At 38.8% G+C, this 18,388-nt stretch overlaps 2 protein-coding genes across 8 annotated transcripts in view; one reads left to right on the top strand and one right to left on the bottom strand.

The window, feature by feature from the left end:
• The window catches only part of mcm10 (minichromosome maintenance 10 replication initiation factor), a 63,500-nt gene that overhangs the window by 27,266 nt on the left and 17,846 nt on the right, over positions 1-18,388 (top strand). For 3 of the 6 annotated variants that reach the window (XR_011348272.1, XM_069909638.1, XM_069909637.1), the window contains exons 16-18: positions 7,500-7,612; positions 8,861-8,974; positions 17,243-17,388. Coding sequence is in view for 4 of the 6 variants with exons in the window: in XM_069909638.1 (XP_069765739.1) it covers positions 7,500-7,612; positions 8,861-8,974; positions 17,243-17,388 (373 nt within the window). In the remaining 2 variants the exon portion in view is untranslated. Of the gene's footprint in view, positions 1-1,115; positions 4,549-7,499; positions 7,613-8,860; positions 8,975-16,388; positions 16,530-17,242; positions 17,389-18,388 lie in introns of those variants that run through there. The other 3 variants (XR_011348273.1, XM_069909639.1, XM_069909641.1) reach the window with 3 other exon arrangements.
• The window catches only part of phyh (phytanoyl-CoA 2-hydroxylase), a 33,425-nt gene continuing 29,764 nt past the window's right edge, over positions 14,728-18,388 (bottom strand). The window contains exons 11-12 of one of the 2 annotated variants that reach the window (XR_011348275.1): positions 16,363-16,519; positions 14,728-15,158 (exon numbers count right to left, since the gene is read on the bottom strand). The gene's annotated coding sequence lies outside the window, so the exon portion shown is untranslated. Of the gene's footprint in view, positions 15,159-16,287; positions 16,520-18,388 lie in introns of those variants that run through there. The other variant, XM_069909650.1, reaches the window with a different exon arrangement.

Genomic DNA, 18,388 nt, shown 5'->3' with positions numbered 1-18,388 from the left:
TTTCTGCCAAGTCATGTCAAAAGGATCTTACTTTCACACATAGCCAGATGGAATATATAAATGTTCCAACATCTAAACCACACGTAAAACACGAGTCTCTTAAAAAAGATCGAATTGAAGATAGAAGAAGAAAGTTCCATTTGACAAATCATATCAATTTTTTAGCTGTTTAAATGTCATAAATTTTCCTTGTTCATAACAATCCTTGATATACATGATCCCTTTATGGTGCCAAGTGTCCAGGATTTTATTTCTTCCATGTTGATTCTGGTGTCAATTTTGTTTAAATGGTTTTCCTTCCTATAGTAGTGTTAGGAATCAGTGAAGAATTGGTCACAGTGAAGCGAGGTTGGAGAGGAAGTTCAGCCTCACTGTTCTCAATAAGAGTTCAAGTGTGATTTACGAAGGTCAGGACTGGCAAATTTTAGCACTATTTGAGACTATTTAGACCAGGGTTGTAATTTGGTGAGAGGAGAAAACTGGGATAGATTTAATTAATGTTTATAGAATTAGTTTGGAAGGGAATTGAGGAATAAAGGGAATAGAATAAAGGGCAGCACGGTTGGTGTATCAATATCTTTTCAGTACCAGGAATCGGGACCGGGGTTCAAATCCCACACTGTCTGTGAGTAGTTTCTCCCTGTGTCTGCGTGGGTTTCCTCCGGGTTCTCCAGTTTCCTCCCACCATTTAAAATGTACTGGGGGTGTTGGTTAATTGGGTGTAAATTGGGTGGCACGGGCTCATGGGCTGAAATGCCCTGTTACTGTGCTGCATGTGTAAATTTAAAGAAATAATTGAAAGGCTGCCTGAACTGATGTTAAAGCTAGAAACCATTGCCACATTAGAAGAATATTGACTGAGCTCTTGAAGACTCTAACTTACAAGGACATGGTCTGTCAAGCCAAGAAGTGGGATTGTGCTAAATAGTGCTTTATCGACCACCATAAACTAATAAACAGAAAGACCGTATCCATTATAAATTTCTGTGATTCTCAACTAGTAGCGTATCAGAGAAAGTGGATATAGCAGATGTCACATAAACTGTTATATGATGATCTAGGACTATTACTGGAACTAGTGGTACTGAAGCTGGAAACTTCTTTGTATATTCTAGCAGGCTGAACAAAAGCAAATGGCAACAAGCAAGCTCAAGTAAACTAAAGTGCCACTGGTGGAAAATCTGACTTGGAACCAAGTACTGTTACCATCACAGGTCCCACCAGTATAAGCAGTCTTCCAAGGCAACCTCACATTTTTTTATCAGGCTTTTTCTGGAAATTATGATGTTTGCTGCCACGTCCTGAGCCCTGTCTGTCTTATAGAGTAAACATTAAAGTCCACGGACGCTGTGATTGCAATAAAAACATGGAAATGCTGGAGAAACTCAGCCGGTCTTGCAGCTTCCATTGGAGGGAAAGACCTATTACCAGTGTTTCAGACCTGAGCCCTTTATCTTACCGAAACATCGGTGATATATCTTTACCTTCTCTGGACGCTGCGAGACTGGCTGAGTTCTTCCAGCATTTCCCTGTTTTAACTTGTCTCACAGAGCCTTCAGAACCATTTTGGTTCCATCAGCAAGAGACTGGGAAAATGGCATGAGAGCTCACTGCTGAGATTTCAGGGCCTTATGATCTCTGTTTCAACCCACAGAGGAGATTATGTACAAAGTTTGTGAATTAATCATAATTCTACAAATACTTAATTATAATTCCCCACCCCCCACATTGTACAATATCCAAAATCTTCTCATACATTCTGCTATTTTGCCCATTGCACATTTATGCATGTTATTACATGAAGGATGCTTTTTGTTCAAAGTCCGAGAAAGGTTTTGTATCCCAGGTTATCTTATTGTTGCCTATCTTTGGGCAATAAATTATATTTTTATACAATATGAAACATTATGTAAAAAAGACAGTGATATAGGAAATAAATACTTGTTTGTTTTTATTATTATCTCCTTTAGAGATAGAGTGAAATCAATGAGACTCTCCCAGTTATTTTTGGCCATGTCCATACCACATATGTTTTGAGGGAATCCATAGTGGCATGCCACATGCATAACACAGCTAACCTCAAGTACTGAGCCACATTAACAGCTCTCACTGAAGGAAAAAACCCACAGTCGTAATTATTACTTAAGTAAGGGTTCTCTGTAACTAGAGATCTGCCATGCTTTCCCATTTCTCATCCTCAGGTCAGTGTATCTTCACAGTAACTGTCAGCTACTCCATGAGTTCCAGGTTTATTCTTTAAGATTCTACAAATATTATCAGAATCGAATTTATTGTCGAGTGTGCCATAAAATTTGTAATTCTGTGGCAGAAGTATTGGGTATTACAGGTGCAAAATTACAATAAATAACAGTTCTGTAAATGCAATATTTAAAAATAAATAATTAGTGCAAAAAAGAAAAAAAAAGTAGTCTGTGGTTTGTTTTCTGTTCAGAAATCTGGCAATGAAGCTGTTTTTATAATATTGGGTGTGTGTTTTCAGGCTCTTGTACCTCTTTCCTGATGGTAGCAGTGAGAAAAAGGCATGGCCTGGGTGGGGGTCCTTGATGATAGAGGCCACTTTATTGTGACACCGTCTCTTAAAGATCTCCTTAATGGAGTAAAAACTCGTGCCATGATGGCACTGGCTGAGTTTATAACCTTCTGTAGCCTTTTCCTGTTCTGTGCATTGGTACGTCCATACCAGAAAGTAATGCAGCCGGTCAGGATGCTCTCCACAGAACCTGAAGGAACTTGCAAATGTCTTTGGGGACATAACAAATCTCCTCAAACTCCTAACTGACAGGGTTTCTTCACGATTCCATCCACATCAATGTGAAGTTCAGGAAGAGCAAGTGTTTATATAAATAAAAAAAGACTATGATATTTCCTCTCTTTTTTCCAAATGAAATCAGTGTTTATCCACAGGTGGGTGGAATATTGCTCTTGCTAAAGCTGGAAAGGCCAATTGGCTCCACTTATTTCTTCATTCTTCTCAAAGATAGTGGTACTGGAAGAACAGAGAAGCTCTTTATGAACACTGGTGTTTGTGCTGTATCAGGGGAGTTAGAAGTGATTGAAGGTATGAAAGATGACTTTTCAGGAAAGTTTGGAAAGTTGGAAATGGAACTAAGAAAGCATTTTTGAACATGGGGTCATGGTCATGGTAAATGAAAGCATGGAAATTTAGACTCAAAATAAAGAGGTGTTGCTGCATTAAAGATGGAATCGATTCCAACGTTACAGAAAGAATGAGAGAAGGAGAGAGAGAGCAATGGGAGAATCTGTAAATACTTTCATTGAGATGTGTGAATGAGTTTGAGTAGGTAGGGAAATGATGACAGGATAATAGGATTTGATACAAGGAGGATTTGAGTTTGAAAATTATAAGAGCCAAAGAGAGCAGGGAGGATATTCAAGGGTTTTGATGGGAATGGGAAAAGCATAGAGGTGAAAGTTGTAAGAATTTAATGGTAGATTGGAAAGTTTTAAATTAAACTCCCATGTTAAAAGAGTGTCAGGTGGATAAATTTGAAACTTGAGCAAAGAGAGAGAATGCAGTGAAGATTTTTTTTAAAACATCAGATGCCATGTATTAGTTTTGTCCATTTTGGATTTGGAGAGGTGATGTTGCTGCTTGAGATAGAGAGGAGAAGGGTACTGTCAGACCAAAAAGCCCTCATCCCAGACTTCTGCACAATCCTCCTTGAGATAGAGAGGAGAAGGGGACTGTCAGACCAAAAAGCCCTCATCCCAGACTTCTGCACATTCCTCCTTGAGATAGAGAGGAGAAGGGGACTGTCAGACCAAAGAGCCTTCATCCCAGACTTCTGCACAATCCTCCTTGAGGTAGAGAGGAGAAGGGTACTGTCAGACCAAAGAGCCTTCACCCCAGACTTCTGCACATTCCTCCTGCCCTGTTAAATGTCTGGCTGCATAATAGCACGTGCGACACATTCTTAACTGTACAAGTGGGAAATTTCACCATTGAGTCATAGAAAGTAGCAAGTAAGCCTTGCTTCAAGTTTTGACAAGATGCCTTGCAGTCAATTAAGAGCAATTTGTGCCCATCAGTGGACATTTAATAGTTGTTTTTGATAATGCTGATAGAGAACTCTAGCTTTTCAAAATGATTTGTGGAATAATTTGCATTCACTCAAGGGGCAAGTGCCTCAGTTTAAGATCCCATGCAAAATACAGCACCGACAACAATGCATTGTTCTCTCTGGACTCTGCTGGAATGAGAATGTGAGTCTTAAAGTATTGACAAAAGTAGAGAAACAGAGAACGTTCCATTGTGTAGATTGATAGTTCAGCAAGGGTAAAGCTGATTGTGAAGAACAACTTCTTATTTGGCATAGACAGTAAAAGTCTATTAACCATTGAGTAAGGGACATGACTCGGTATAACAAATCGTAAGAAACATTTATGGAAAAAAGGATTGTGAAAGTCTGTTCATATGTTCTGAAAAAATAGAAGTTTGTATAAAAATGCCACCTGTGAGCCACTCAGCAGACTCCCTTGTAGTGAGACTAGCTGAACGTGGCAGTGCTTCTTTTTTTTTTTTTTTTTTTTTTTTTTTTTTTTTTTAAATTTTTTTATTTTTCACACCATAAATCACATTAGCCATGATATACACTATTTCTTTTCACACATATACAGTGACTTTTTCTCCCCCCCCCCCTTTCCTCCCAAACCACCCCCCCACCCCCCCCTCTCATCCATTTTAGGTATACAATCTAGGTTGCATTAAGCCAGTCAGACAATGTTGTCATTCAACCAAATTACACCAGAAATTCTACTGAGTCCATTCTTTTCTTTCCTTCTCCTTCCATCAACTTAGGTAATGTTTGTCCCCGGTAGGTTTTCGCTATTGTATTTAATGTAAGGCTCCTATACTTGTTCGAATATTTCAATGTTATTTCTTAACCAATATGTTATTTTTTCTAATGGAATACATTTATTCATTTAAATTTGGTAGTTTCTTCCTTTTAATTTGGTTATGTATTCCATTAATATTTAAAGACATATAGTTCAGCGTAGCCCTTTTATATTTTGTTTATCTTCTCTTTCCGTTTTTCCATCATTACCTTTCCTCCTTTTCCATTTCTGTTTTCTTATTTTCAACTCTTTATAAGACAACATTCCTACAACATCTAACATTTTCCTTATTCTCCTATTTCTATCTTATTTATCCCCAATCTCCCCTTCACCTCCTGAGTTGTCCTTTATCCCTTGTCGGACAACCACATCTCCCCTCTCCATTTGGATTTGCGAATCCACTCGCAAGCGTCAACTGATTTTGCAGTGACCGCTATTTCCCCCCACCCCGCCTCCCCCAGAAAAGATTTCACTTTTCATATGTCACAAAGGTCCCTCTTTTAATTCCCTCCTTATTCTCTCTATTCCATTACCTTCCCTTATTAATTCTTGTCTATACTATCCATATTTTCCTCTAAGTACAGATACATTCATGTATGCTCATTGTCTCTATTCACTCTTATACCTCTTTACCTGCATACATATCAATCGTGATCATTTTTACTCTCATTACCCGTCTTCATCCCTCAGTCTATTTTTGTCTTTACCCACATACATATCAGTCGTGATCATTTTAACTCTCATTACCCGTCTTCCTCCCTCAGTCTATTTTTGTAATTGTTCTGCAAATTTTCGTGCTTCTTCTGGATCCGCGAATAGTCTGTTTTGTTGTCCTGGAATAAATATTTTCAATACCGCTGGATGCTTTAGTATAAATTTATACCCTTTCTTCCATAAAATCGCCTTTGCTGTATTGAACTCTTTTCTCTTCTTTAGGAGTTCAAAACTTATATCTGGATAAATGAAGATTTTTTGTCCTTTATACTCCAGTGGTTTGTTGCCCTCTCTTACTTTTTCCATTGTCTTCTCCAGTACCTTTTCTCTTGTAGTATATCTTAGGAATTTTACTACAATAGATCTTGGTTTTTGTTGTGGTTGTGGTTTAGAGGCCAATACTCTATGTGCCCTTTCTATTTCCATTTCATGCTGTAGTTCTGGACATCCTAGGGTCTTAGGTATCCACTCTTTTATAAACTCCCTCATATTCTTGCCTTCTTCATCTTCCTTAAGGCCCACTATCTTTATGTTATTTCTTCTGTTATGGTTTTCCATTGTATCTATTTTTTGAGCTAGTAGTTCTTGTGTCTCTTTAGTTTTTTTATTAGATTCCTCCAATTTCTTTTTTAAGTCTTCTACCTCCATTTCTGCTGCTACTGCCCGCTCTTCCATCTTGTCCATTTTCTTTCCCATTTCTGTTAAGGTCATCTCCATTTTATTTATTTTCTCTTCTGTGTTGTTTATTCTTTTTCTTAAATCCTTAAATTCCTGTGTTTGCCATTCTCTAAATGACTCCATGTATCCTCTAATAAGAGCAAGTATATCCTTTACCTTGCCTCTCTTTTCTTCTTCTATTTCACCATACTCTTCCTCTTCTTCTTCCTCTGGGTTGGCCATCTGTTGTTTCTTTGCTGCCCTTTCCTCCTCTTCTATCTTGTTTCTATTGTCTTCTGTGGTCTCTTCTTGCTGCAGGTGTTCTGCAGCTGTCGTTGCCGGCTGTGGAGATCGACTCCCCAGCTGGTCCCCCCTCCCGTCGGTGTGTTTTTTTTCATTCGCATCGCGCATGCGCGAAACTTCGCGCATGCGCGGTTGCGCACTTTTGTTCGGCTCTGCGAGCCATTTTTGTAGTCCATTATTTACCGACCTGAGGGAGCGGGTTTCTCTCTCCGCAGCGGGCCTCTTCGGACAGGTAAGGCCTTCACCTTTTTCCTCCTTTGTCTTCTCTTCCTCTCTTCTTACCGTTGCTTTCGACTTTTCTTTTTTTGTCGCCATCTTCTTTCCACCTTTATACTCACTTTTCTGTAACTTTTATTTCTGTGCCTTTGTGTTTTCTCTTGTTTTTCCCGACTTTTCTGGAGAGGGCTGGAGTTCACCGTCCGGCCACTACTCCATCACGTGACTCCTCCAACGTGGCAGTGCTTCTTACTGTAACAGAGTTCTCCTGCTTTGCAAAGCAACAATAAAGTACGGTGAAATTTATAACTGTATTTGTGTTTGTTTGTCAAGTATTCACAGGTGCACTTCAACATGAACATCAGGGCATTTGTGCCCAATCCATGGAGTGAGACTGAATACATAACCTTCAGTTTGGCAAGAGCGTTACTCACTGAGACTTGGCTGAAACTGAAGAAACATTAAAATATTGTTGACAGTATCAATGTGTAAAGAAATGGCATAAATACTGACACTGGCAATGTTAGAAATAATTTCTGACCTTTGGGATTTTTATTTGTAAAAGCTTGTTTAGTATCTATTAGCTGCATAATTCAAGCTTTGATATATTAGGTGAACAAATAACACTGCCATTATTCTGATTTCACCCCCCCCACCCCCCCACAATTTGTGAGTAAAGGTTGATAGCATCAAGTCATTTGTCTACTCTTTTTAATTCTGTGTCCACAAAGGTAACGATGAACCAATGTTAAAGAAGCATCGTGCCCAGATTGAGTACCTGGACTCGGAAGAATTTCAGAAAATACTAAAAGCAAAATCAAGACACATTGGCAGAGTTCAAGAGGTACAACCAGTCAAGTCTTTGACTTCTCCCACTGCAGCACTGGATTGAGGCCAGTTATGGTTTATATTCAGGCAATGCCCTTCCTATTGAAACTGCACTGACTAATGGTATAATAGGAGACTGTTCCACTCAAGAAAAGTAAAATCTGCTGCAGAAACACTGGCTAAGTTAGAAATATTACATTATGAAATGTCCATTTTGAGCAATATTTTTTCATCAGCTTTTTTGCCAATATGCATACCTAGTGTTTATCACGGTCATACATCATGGAACAGGCCCTTCAGCCCAACTCATCCATGCCAGCCATGATGGCATTCTGGGCTAGTCCAATTCTTCTCAGCCCTTCCAAACAATAAATTTTTCCACATATCTACCATCCTCTTTATACACTATTTCATATTATAGACAATCAATGTCTATCTGATCTAATTTTAACACTTATGTGAGAGATTTTAATTTTTGGAAATCTCTGAGGTGAATTTTAATTATTTTATCATCTGAGGTCAACAAAATTGATTTAAGTTTCAATAACTTTTTTAATGTGTAAATTTTAAAAGTACTGAAAAATTATGTTCTTTTAAAAGGAAAGGACATTATTTATTTCAAGTATTCGTGAATCAAAAGCTGTGTTTGGCTGTGATGAATCTTAGGAAATCCTCTAACCATGAAAGATGCTATATAAATTCAAGTTCTCGTTTTCATTAAGAGTTTCGCCATCTTGCCTGTCTGTGGTTGTAAGCATTGTTTCAAATGGTTAACAATGTTTGTAATATACTGTAGATTGAAACATACAGATGAGTTTAAGATAGAATCTAAAAATAAACATTTAAAATGTAATGAGTTTAAAATTAGTTGATTTGAAATAATTACTTAAAAGGAATGACAATCGATATTTTAGTTATATAATTTTAAATAAAATACTACATTTTTTTAAAGTAATAATTTTGTCTATTTTAACAGAATTCCATTTTAAATGTTTATTTTTAGGTTCTATCTTATGTATCTTTGGTCAAGTGAAGTACCTAAAACAATGTTTACAGGACTCTATTGGATAGAGTTTATTGGATAAACTATAGGGCAGCTTTTACGGTAGAAGAGCAGGGAATTGCTATCAGCAATTTCTCAACGTCGACACTTGTTTGGCTGTGTATATATTTGGAAGAAGCTTTTAACAGTGACTGTGGCAAAACCTGGTCCATCTATTTTTGAGTGCACGTCATCTTTCAGAATTATTGTTTGCTTCAACAGGCAGAAATGGAGCTCCAAGAGCAATATTTTGAGCCACTTGTGAAGAAAGAACAAATGGAAGAGAAAATGAAAAACATCCGTGAGATGAAATGTAGAGTTGTGAGTTGTAAAACGGTAAATGAATTTAGTTAGAAAAATTCTCCTCCGTTGTGTGTCATCATTTCTACTGTTCAAAGTCAAATTCAATTGTCTGCTTGCCCAATATTGTGGCCATGCACTCAGCCATGAATTCCCTCCTCACTAAAAGCTTTACCTATTTGTTTCTTTTAAGAACTTCCCTAAAACTCTTTCAAGTGATGGTCATGGCAAGTGAATGTAAAGTGCTGTGTGTGTGATAAACTTGCCCAATTAATATGAGACATGGAGCTTAGAAAAAGAGAGCACTTGGAAGTGTGTACAAAGTGGGGAAATTAAATTAAAAGGAATATAATGAACTACTACTGGCAACTAAAATCAAAATAAAACAAAACCAACATTTTAGGTACAAATTCCAGGGGTTGTCCTACAGAACGGCATATACGGTACATACAACACGAATGAGGATACACGAGTTTTTTTAGGACTATGTATCTTTTTTTATGTCTTGTCACTTTAAGGACTGTGTTCATTTTGTGACTGTTCTTTTTTTTTTTTTTTTTTTTAAATTTTTTTATTTTTCACACCATAAATCACATTAGCCATGATATACACTATTTCTTTTCACACATATACAGTGACTTTTTCTCCCCCCCCCCCCTTTCCTCCCAAACCACCCCCCCACCCCCCCCTCTCATCCATTTTAGGTATACAATCTAGGTTGCATTAAGCCAGTCAGACAATGTTGTCATTCAACCAAATTACACCAGAAATTCTACTGAGTCCATTCTTTTCTTTCCTTCTCCTTCCATCAACTTAGGTAATGTTTGTCCCCGGTAGGTTTTCGCTATTGTATTTAATGTAAGGCTCCTATACTTGTTCGAATATTTCAATGTTATTTCTTAACCAATATGTTATTTTTTCTAATGGAATACATTTATTCATTTAAATTTGGTAGTTTCTTCCTTTTAATTTGGTTATGTATTCCATTAATATTTAAAGACATATAGTTCAGCGTAGCCCTTTTATATTTTGTTTATCTTCTCTTTCCGTTTTTCCATCATTACCTTTCCTCCTTTTCCATTTCTGTTTTCTTATTTTCAACTCTTTATAAGACAACATTCCTACAACATCTAACATTTTCCTTATTCTCCTATTTCTATCTTATTTATCCCCAATCTCCCCTTCACCTCCTGAGTTGTCCTTTATCCCTTGTCGGACAACCACATCTCCCCTCTCCATTTGGATTTGCGAATCCACTCGCAAGCGTCAACTGATTTTGCAGTGACCGCTATTTCCCCCCACCCCGCCTCCCCCAGAAAAGATTTCACTTTTCATATGTCACAAAGGTCCCTCTTTTAATTCCCTCCTTATTCTCTCTATTCCATTACCTTCCCTTATTAATTCTTGTCTATACTATCCATATTTTCCTCTAAGTACAGATACATTCATGTATGCTCATTGTCTCTATTCACTCTTATACCTCTTTACCTGCATACATATCATTCGTGATCATTTTTACTCTCATTACCCGTCTTCATCCCTCAGTCTATTTTTGTCTTTACCCACATACATATCAGTCGTGATCATTTTAACTCTCATTACCCGTCTTCCTCCCTCAGTCTATTTTTGTAATTGTTCTGCAAATTTTCGTGCTTCTTCTGGATCCGCGAATAGTCTGTTTTGTTGTCCTGGAATAAATATTTTCAATACCGCTGGATGCTTTAGTATAAATTTATACCCTTTCTTCCATAAAATCGCCTTTGCTGTATTGAACTCTTTTCTCTTCTTTAGGAGTTCAAAACTTATATCTGGATAAATGAAGATTTTTTGTCCTTTATACTCCAGTGGTTTGTTGCCCTCTCTTACTTTTTCCATTGTCTTCTCCAGTACCTTTTCTCTTGTAGTATATCTTAGGAATTTTACTACAATAGATCTTGGTTTTTGTTGTGGTTGTGGTTTAGAGGCCAATACTCTATGTGCCCTTTCTATTTCCATTTCATGCTGTAGTTCTGGACATCCTAGGGTCTTAGGGATCCACTCTTTTATAAACTCCCTCATATTCTTGCCTTCTTCATCTTCCTTAAGGCCCACTATCTTTATGTTATTTCTTCTGTTATGGTTTTCCATTGTATCTATTTTTTGAGCTAGTAGTTCTTGTGTCTCTTTAGTTTTTTTATTAGATTCCTCCAATTTCTTTTTTAAGTCTTCTACCTCCATTTCTGCTGCTACTGCCCGCTCTTCCATCTTGTCCATTTTCTTTCCCATTTCTGTTAAGGTCATCTCCATTTTATTTATTTTCTCTTCTGTGTTGTTTATTCTTTTTCTTAAATCCTTAAATTCCTGTGTTTGCCATTCTCTAAATGATTCCATGTATCCTCTAATAAGAGCAAGTATATCCTTTACCTTGCCTCTCTTTTCTTCTTCTATTTCACCATACTCTTCCTCTTCTTCTTCCTCTGGGTTGGCCATCTGTTGTTTCTTTGCTGCCCTTTCCTCCTCTTCTATCTTGTTTCTATTGTCTTCTGTGGTCTCTTCTTGCTGCAGGTGTTCTGCAGCTGTCGTTGCCGGCTGTGGAGATCGACTCCCCAGCTGGTCCCCCCTCCCGTCGGTGTGTTTTTTTTCATTCGCATCGCGCATGCGCGAAACTTCGCGCATGCGCGGTTGCGCACTTTTGTTCGGCTCTGCGAGCCATTTTTGTAGTCCATTATTTACCGACCTGAGGGAGCGGGTTTCTCTCTCCGCAGCGGGCCTCTTCGGACAGGTAAGGCCTTCACCTTTTTCCTCCTTTGTCTTCTCTTCCTCTCTTCTTACCGTTGCTTTCGACTTTTCTTTTTTTGTCGCCATCTTCTTTCCACCTTTATACTCACTTTTCTGTAACTTTTATTTCTGTGCCTTTGTGTTTTCTCTTGTTTTTCCCGACTTTTCTGGAGAGGGCTGGAGTTCACCGTCCGGCCACTACTCCATCACGTGACTCCCCCCCATTTTGTGACTGTTCTTGATGAAGAGCTTTTCCCTAAAATATTGTCAGTTCATTATCTCCCACTGATCCTGCTCAACCCATGGACTTCCTCCAGCTGATTGCTTCTTGCTCCATGCTGCAGATTCCTGCATCTCTCCTGTGTACATTTCTTTCTCATCACCACCATATAGATTTGTTTTGTACTCGAGTGTGCGAAAGACACATGGATGTTGCCAGAATTGAAAGGTGGTAACTTCAAGGAAAGATTAATTAAGCTAGAGTTGTTTTGAACAGAGGAGGCTGGGAGGCGCCTTCCTTGAGGGGTATAAGTTTGTGAAAGGTCTAGAAAAGAGGAAAAGGAAGGACCCCTGAGCAAAGGGGTCAAAAGCCAGGGGGAATCCATTGAAGTAATCGATCAAAGGGGTAGAAGGAAGCTGAGGTAAAGTGCTTGGATATAGGACATGCACCATGTGCTGGAAGGTAGGCTTAGGCTGGATAGCTCTCTTTCAGTCGGCACTGGTACAGTGGACTAACTCACTTCCCTCTGCCTGTTTCTGGAATTCTTTTTATTAAAACTTGGTTGTACTCCAGTCACATAACCCTGCAGGATTAGAATTATTCCATCTGGCAATGTCCTCTTATCCTACAATGACCCAAGGCATTGCAATCTTCCCTCCAAACCTCTCAGCATATTTTTCCGTTTAAGTCGCTCACTAAAACGTACTTCTTTAAACAAGCCTTTGGTCATTCTAATGTGGATGAATGTCAGTTTTCTTTAGGATCTTTCTAAGGAAGTATCTTGTAATAGTTTTGTTGTGTAAAGGGAGCAAAATAATTGAAACAAGACATGGAAGTTGCTTTATTAGTGACCTTATGAAGTGTTGCAACAGTATGTGATAAATAAAATGATGATTTGAGGTCATACTGAAACATTTCATTGTAAACGTGCTTTGCTGCAGTACACTAGTAATTTTATTTAAATGAGAAACAAGTGACTTGCTTAAAACAGGAGATGGTTGAACTTTACCCGTCTCTTTTACATCCACTCCTATTTATGTCCAAGATTTGTGAAATGAGTGAACAGAAAATACATTCAACCCAAATGGCATTTCAATTTTTCTTTGGATTGATTATATTTTCTCTTGTTTCTCAACTGACCTTTATTCATTTTTCAAGAACAGTGAACCACCACCCTACCCACCCCTGGTATCTAACACCTAAGGGGATTGATAGATGGCATTTAAGTGAATTTGTCAGTTGCTTGAGATTGTGTGTTGCATAATTAATGTACTAACCACTAGGGCGAGCCAATTTTAAACATTTTTTTAAACCTGTTTATTTTCTGTGGATTTTTTTTTCTGGTTTCCTGAGACTGCCAGTTGCTTGGATTCCAGATGACATGGATTGGACTGTATTACAAAGATGAAAACTTTTGGTAGCATTTTGGGGGTTTGGCACTGTTTCTTACTCCTAGTTTGCTACATTAATATTGAATTTGATAATTTCTAACTTATTTATGCAAGTATAAATCCACTTACTCAACTCAACCAAGACACATCTCTGCCTTAAGATAAACCATGTACAATATTGGGTACAGAGAAGTAAGAGAAGAGGGAAATTCAAAGGATGCACCAGTTTCAATGTGCAATCTTTCATGGAAGTATTGCTTTGTCAAACTGAATGCTGTTGTAATTGAGACCAGGTACAAAATCTGCATGTTTTATTAAATATCTCCAGATTTCTTCCATTGTTTCATATATTTTAAAAGGAGTAAAAAATGTTTTCTAAGCTAAAAATTGAAAAGAAATGATTGGATTGATTGCTATCTCCTCAAAGAGTGACATGACAGCCCGTCAAAAAAAAAGTCTGTCTAGTTAAGCAGCCAAATTGGGCAAAATCACGTTGTTTATGTTTGGCTCCAGTCATGTCAGAAATGGAATACAACTGCTGCACATAGGGCATCTGGGCAAGCTGAAAATTCAAAATAGCTTTGAGAAGCAATCCATAAAAAAGGCATGACTACAGGTGAAGTACCCCCACCCCCTCCACCAACACTTCACAAGAGCAGAAGGAAACAGGGCTAGGTGTGGTCCTTCCATTCAGTAGCTGATCTTTTGTGGCACCTACGCCTCTTTGTGCCAGTTGCCCACAACCCTCTGTCTTTCAAATGCTCTACTTAAATTGCCATGACATAGAAGGCCAAGGGCCGAACAAAGTAAGTTGGATTAATGTAGTAGTAGGTTCAACAAGTAGCATGGGCTTGCTGGGCCTCAGGCATTCTGTGCTATACTCTTCTGTAATGCTGTGCTGTTTAGGTTTGTTTTAACGTTTTGTTTTTTTGTTCTTAGTGGTAATTCATTAATATATTTCGATGAAAATCCTTTCTAGTGATACAGCAAGGTATTCAGCTTTCAGTGGTGTGCCATCTTTAGCAATGATCCAAAATTTTCCTTCCATTCTACCTTAAAATCTGTTTATATTGTCATCCCATGGATTGTTATAAAAAGTCATTATCAAATTAATGTGGGTTTGCTAAGTGATAGGCCCTTATAGTACACTTGTGTTCTGCAGGATGATGGCAAGCATGTGGTGTGTGTTCATCACAATGGCTGGTTAGAGTTTGACTGCATCAATCATGGGTCATGGTGCTTTGATTCTTTTATTCAATCAGTTTTCTGGCCAGCCTGCAATATTCTGTCCAAGAGTGTGTTTGCCATGAATTTCTAATTTTCCTGGACCTTCTCCTCACATTCCTTTCAGCTCCCACAGATTCTGCCAGTAATATACACACTAGGTGCCAAAAGTGGAATGTACAAAATAAGCTCACAAATTTGAAACTTGTGAATTTGTTCAAAGTCTGTTCCATAATTAATTTACATATACATTTTTTTAAATCTGAAAGGACATTTATTTTTGTCTGAAATTCTAATGACTTAATTATTTTGAGGGTAATATTTATCTGGAAATCATTATCAGGAATCTAAAGACTGGTGGTAGAAAAAGCAACATCTCATTTAGTGTGACAGACTCATTTAGCTCGCTCTGGAATTGTTTTTACACAATGTGTTTTATGTAGCTATCGCATGTGTGGGAGGTTTAATTGTTTGTGCAGTAATGGAATTCCGACAAATTTTGTTCCACATGATGAGAACTGCTGTATGATCATCAATTGTTCATCAGGGGCCTTCCAGGAAACAGACTTGAACGAGTGTTTTGTTTTGAGTATCCTTTGTTTTCTAGATTGCTCTGATCAGAAATAATCTAGAAAAGCAAAATATCACAGTTGTTAATTAAAACCTGTTGTAGAAGTTTTAGAAATTTAATAATACAGTAGCTTAAAACTGTCACCAACACTGGGAAACAAGGTAGTGCAGTCATTTGGATTTTGAAGGAGAGATTGTGTAAACATCTTTCCACTTCGCATGCAGTAAGTGGAAATCAAAGTTTACATTTGGGATGTAGAAGAAGGAGTTTAACAGTATGGGGTGGTTTCAAATGTCTGACCAAATACATACAGGGAGATCTGCAGTGGTTACCTCAGTAATCCCAATGAACTTTTCCAACTCCAACTACACTTAGTAGGTGCTTTCAAACTGCCTTGTAAAATGGGGTACTCACCAGGCAATTTGCCCAGTTAGTGCCCCACTCACAAGGCAGCTTGAAAGGGTCCAATCTGGTCATCGTCATCCAAAGTCAATTGGGTCCCTGCCCTACCTTGGGGGGAACCCAGTTAAACTTACTCAGGACACGTCCGACAGCCTGAACAGCAAAATGGCCGATCCGGTTACTCCTGTGACATCAGGGCTTATGTGCTGGCGTCAAGGGAAACCCTAGCTGAAGTGTCTGCAGTGATCAAGGGGGTTGAGGTAGCTGCTATGGGGGGAGAGGTCGACGTTGCTTGGGGTCAAAGGGGTCACTGCCGTGAGGGAGAGAGGTCGCTGCCGCAGGCACAGAGTTTGGCTGTAATGGGTTGGAGGGGAGGAACACAGGAGAGACTAGTTTGTGTGACGCGTCACTTACCGCATCACCGCGGGGACCCCACCCCCTTAAGTCACTGGGTTGGTGATTTACTGGGGCTATCCCCCCTCAGCTTAAAAGCTGCTGGAGGCACCTTTGCCCCACTAATCGCAGCTGGGTCCCAGGAGGGCTACCCGGGTGCTGCAGTTTAAAAGCACCTAGTGACTCTGGGTGGACTCTCATTTGCTTTTCTTTCTCCACTGGGCAATTTCTGCTGATGGTGAATCTTTGTCTGTCTTACGTCAGATTAAATGCAGTTTCATGTGACATTACATTTGATGCCTGTCCCGCATCGGACTTGTCAGCCACAAACGAGCCTGCAGCTGACGTGGACATTTACCCCCTCCATAAATCTTCGTCCACGAAGCCAAGCCAAAGAAGAAACATTTGTTTTATTACGTGACAATAAAAGAATCTTGAATAATGATATTAGTAAAGTCTGCTTGACCTCGCATCTCGTTTGAATTCTTCCAGTCTCCAACATGCCTGTAATTTGTAGTACCAGTGAAAACCTTCACAAAGGTGTCCCACCAGCTCGGGTCAGACATCAGTTCAACAACCTCCTATAGCTGAGATGACATCAAGGATTTTCACAGGACAGCAATCTGGGGAAAGGTAGAAACTAAAATAGTTAAAAATTATAATCACATGAAATGGTCAGGTGAAGGAGATAATTTTGCTGAGGTTTTTAGTTTCCAAATATTACTTAATATTGCAACTAAAAACCCACAGCACTTCTGTGTCTAAACTTACAATGTTTATATAATTTTTTGAGGGACTAATCCATCAATAGATTAAATTCACCTTGGTTCAAGAGATTTCCTGTGATTGCTGAGGAAAAGGCAGTTTATGTCACTCCTAAAGAAGCTGGGTACTTGCATGTTGAAGAAATTCTGGTTTCAGAGTAGCCAAATGATAAATACAGTCTGCCATCACTACATTTGTTGGGCCTTTAACACTGAAACCGCGCAGTATGCAGATACATAGAGGGATTCCTTAAACTCCCCTCCCGGAGAATCTCACAGCAGGAATTACAGTGCTTCAGGGGAAAAGCAACGAACATTCATCTGGCCTGGATTCCGATGATTCTTCTTCTTTAATGGTGAACTATTGATCAGAATTAATCTTGAAGCAAAAATTATTAACTGTTCAAATATGTGCAAGAGAGTCTTTCAGACCATTTTTTAGCATCTATGGTTATTTTGCTTAGATTGTTTTAATTACAGATGTAATCTTGTCAATCTGAAGTGAACTTTCTCTCCTACAGAGGAGAGCACTGTGTGTGAGTCTCGTGATAATACTTAACGATGTTCTCATTTACATTGCAGTGCAGATACACACATTTCAAGCCATTGGAAACATGTGTGAATGAAAACCATGAGTATTACTGGCACGACGCAGTCAAGCGCTTCTTTAAATGCCCATGTGGTAGCAGAGCCATAGCATTAACAAGATTGCCGAAGAAAAACTGCAGGTACGTCTGGGCCGGTTTGCTCGTGATGAATGGACAAATGTGGAAATGATTGAAATCAGAATTGATTGTCACGAACATGTTATGAACTTCCCTATTTCACAGCAGCAATCACAAGGTGCAAAATTGCTATAAACCAACTTATTTGGTGCAAAAGAAGAGAAAGCGAGGTAGTATCTGAGATACATTGTCCATTCAGAAATCGGATATCGGGGGGAGGTGGGGGGGGGAAGAAGCTGTTCTTGCACCATTGGGTGTTCATCTTCAGGCTCCTGTACCCCCTTTCTGATGGTAGCAGTGAGAAGAGGGTCCTTGTTGGTAGAGGCTGCTTTCTTAAGACACCACCCCTTGTACATCTTAATGGAGTGAACCTTTTTAAAATGCTGACAGTATGCACATGTTAATGGGGGGGCCTGTATAGTAACTCATCCCTAATTGCCCACAGTGACTGGCTTGCTACATTCTTTCAGTTAATGACCACTTTCTTCTAAGTCTAGAGTAACCAGGTAAAGATAGAAGGTAGTGAACCAGAATGGATTTTAATGACATAAACTTCTTTACAATATTTTGGCCCAATGAATCTATGCTAGCTGATAGAGCAATTCTTTTCCATCATTAATTTACCTTGTAATTCATGTTCTACTTACCGGTACTTGCCTGCTTTGGGGTGTGAGTAGATACTGTAGAGCCCAGAGGAAACCCTCACAGAGGCAGGGAGAACATGAACTCCACACAGGGAGCATTTGAGGTTAAGGATTTAACCCAAATCTCCGGCACTATGAAGCAGTAGCTCTTCTAACTATCCAGCGTGGCCAAAAATTAACATCCTCAAAATATTTGGCAGAAAACAAGTTTTTCCTTATTTTCTGGACTTCATTTCCCCTAGAATCTGTTTATCACCTATTGAACATTTAAAAATAAACCAAAAACTGTCAATTGAGTTTTCCTGAGGTTCTTGCGTGATGTAGATTTACTAGTTAGGTGTGTAGGCCAGAAAAATCTT

Source organism: Narcine bancroftii, chromosome 13, assembly GCF_036971445.1.
Source record: "Narcine bancroftii isolate sNarBan1 chromosome 13, sNarBan1.hap1, whole genome shotgun sequence".
Taxonomy (NCBI): Eukaryota; Metazoa; Chordata; class Chondrichthyes; order Torpediniformes; family Narcinidae; genus Narcine; species Narcine bancroftii.
Note: the sequence above shows the minus strand (reverse complement) of the source record. Positions and strands in the feature narration are given on the sequence as shown.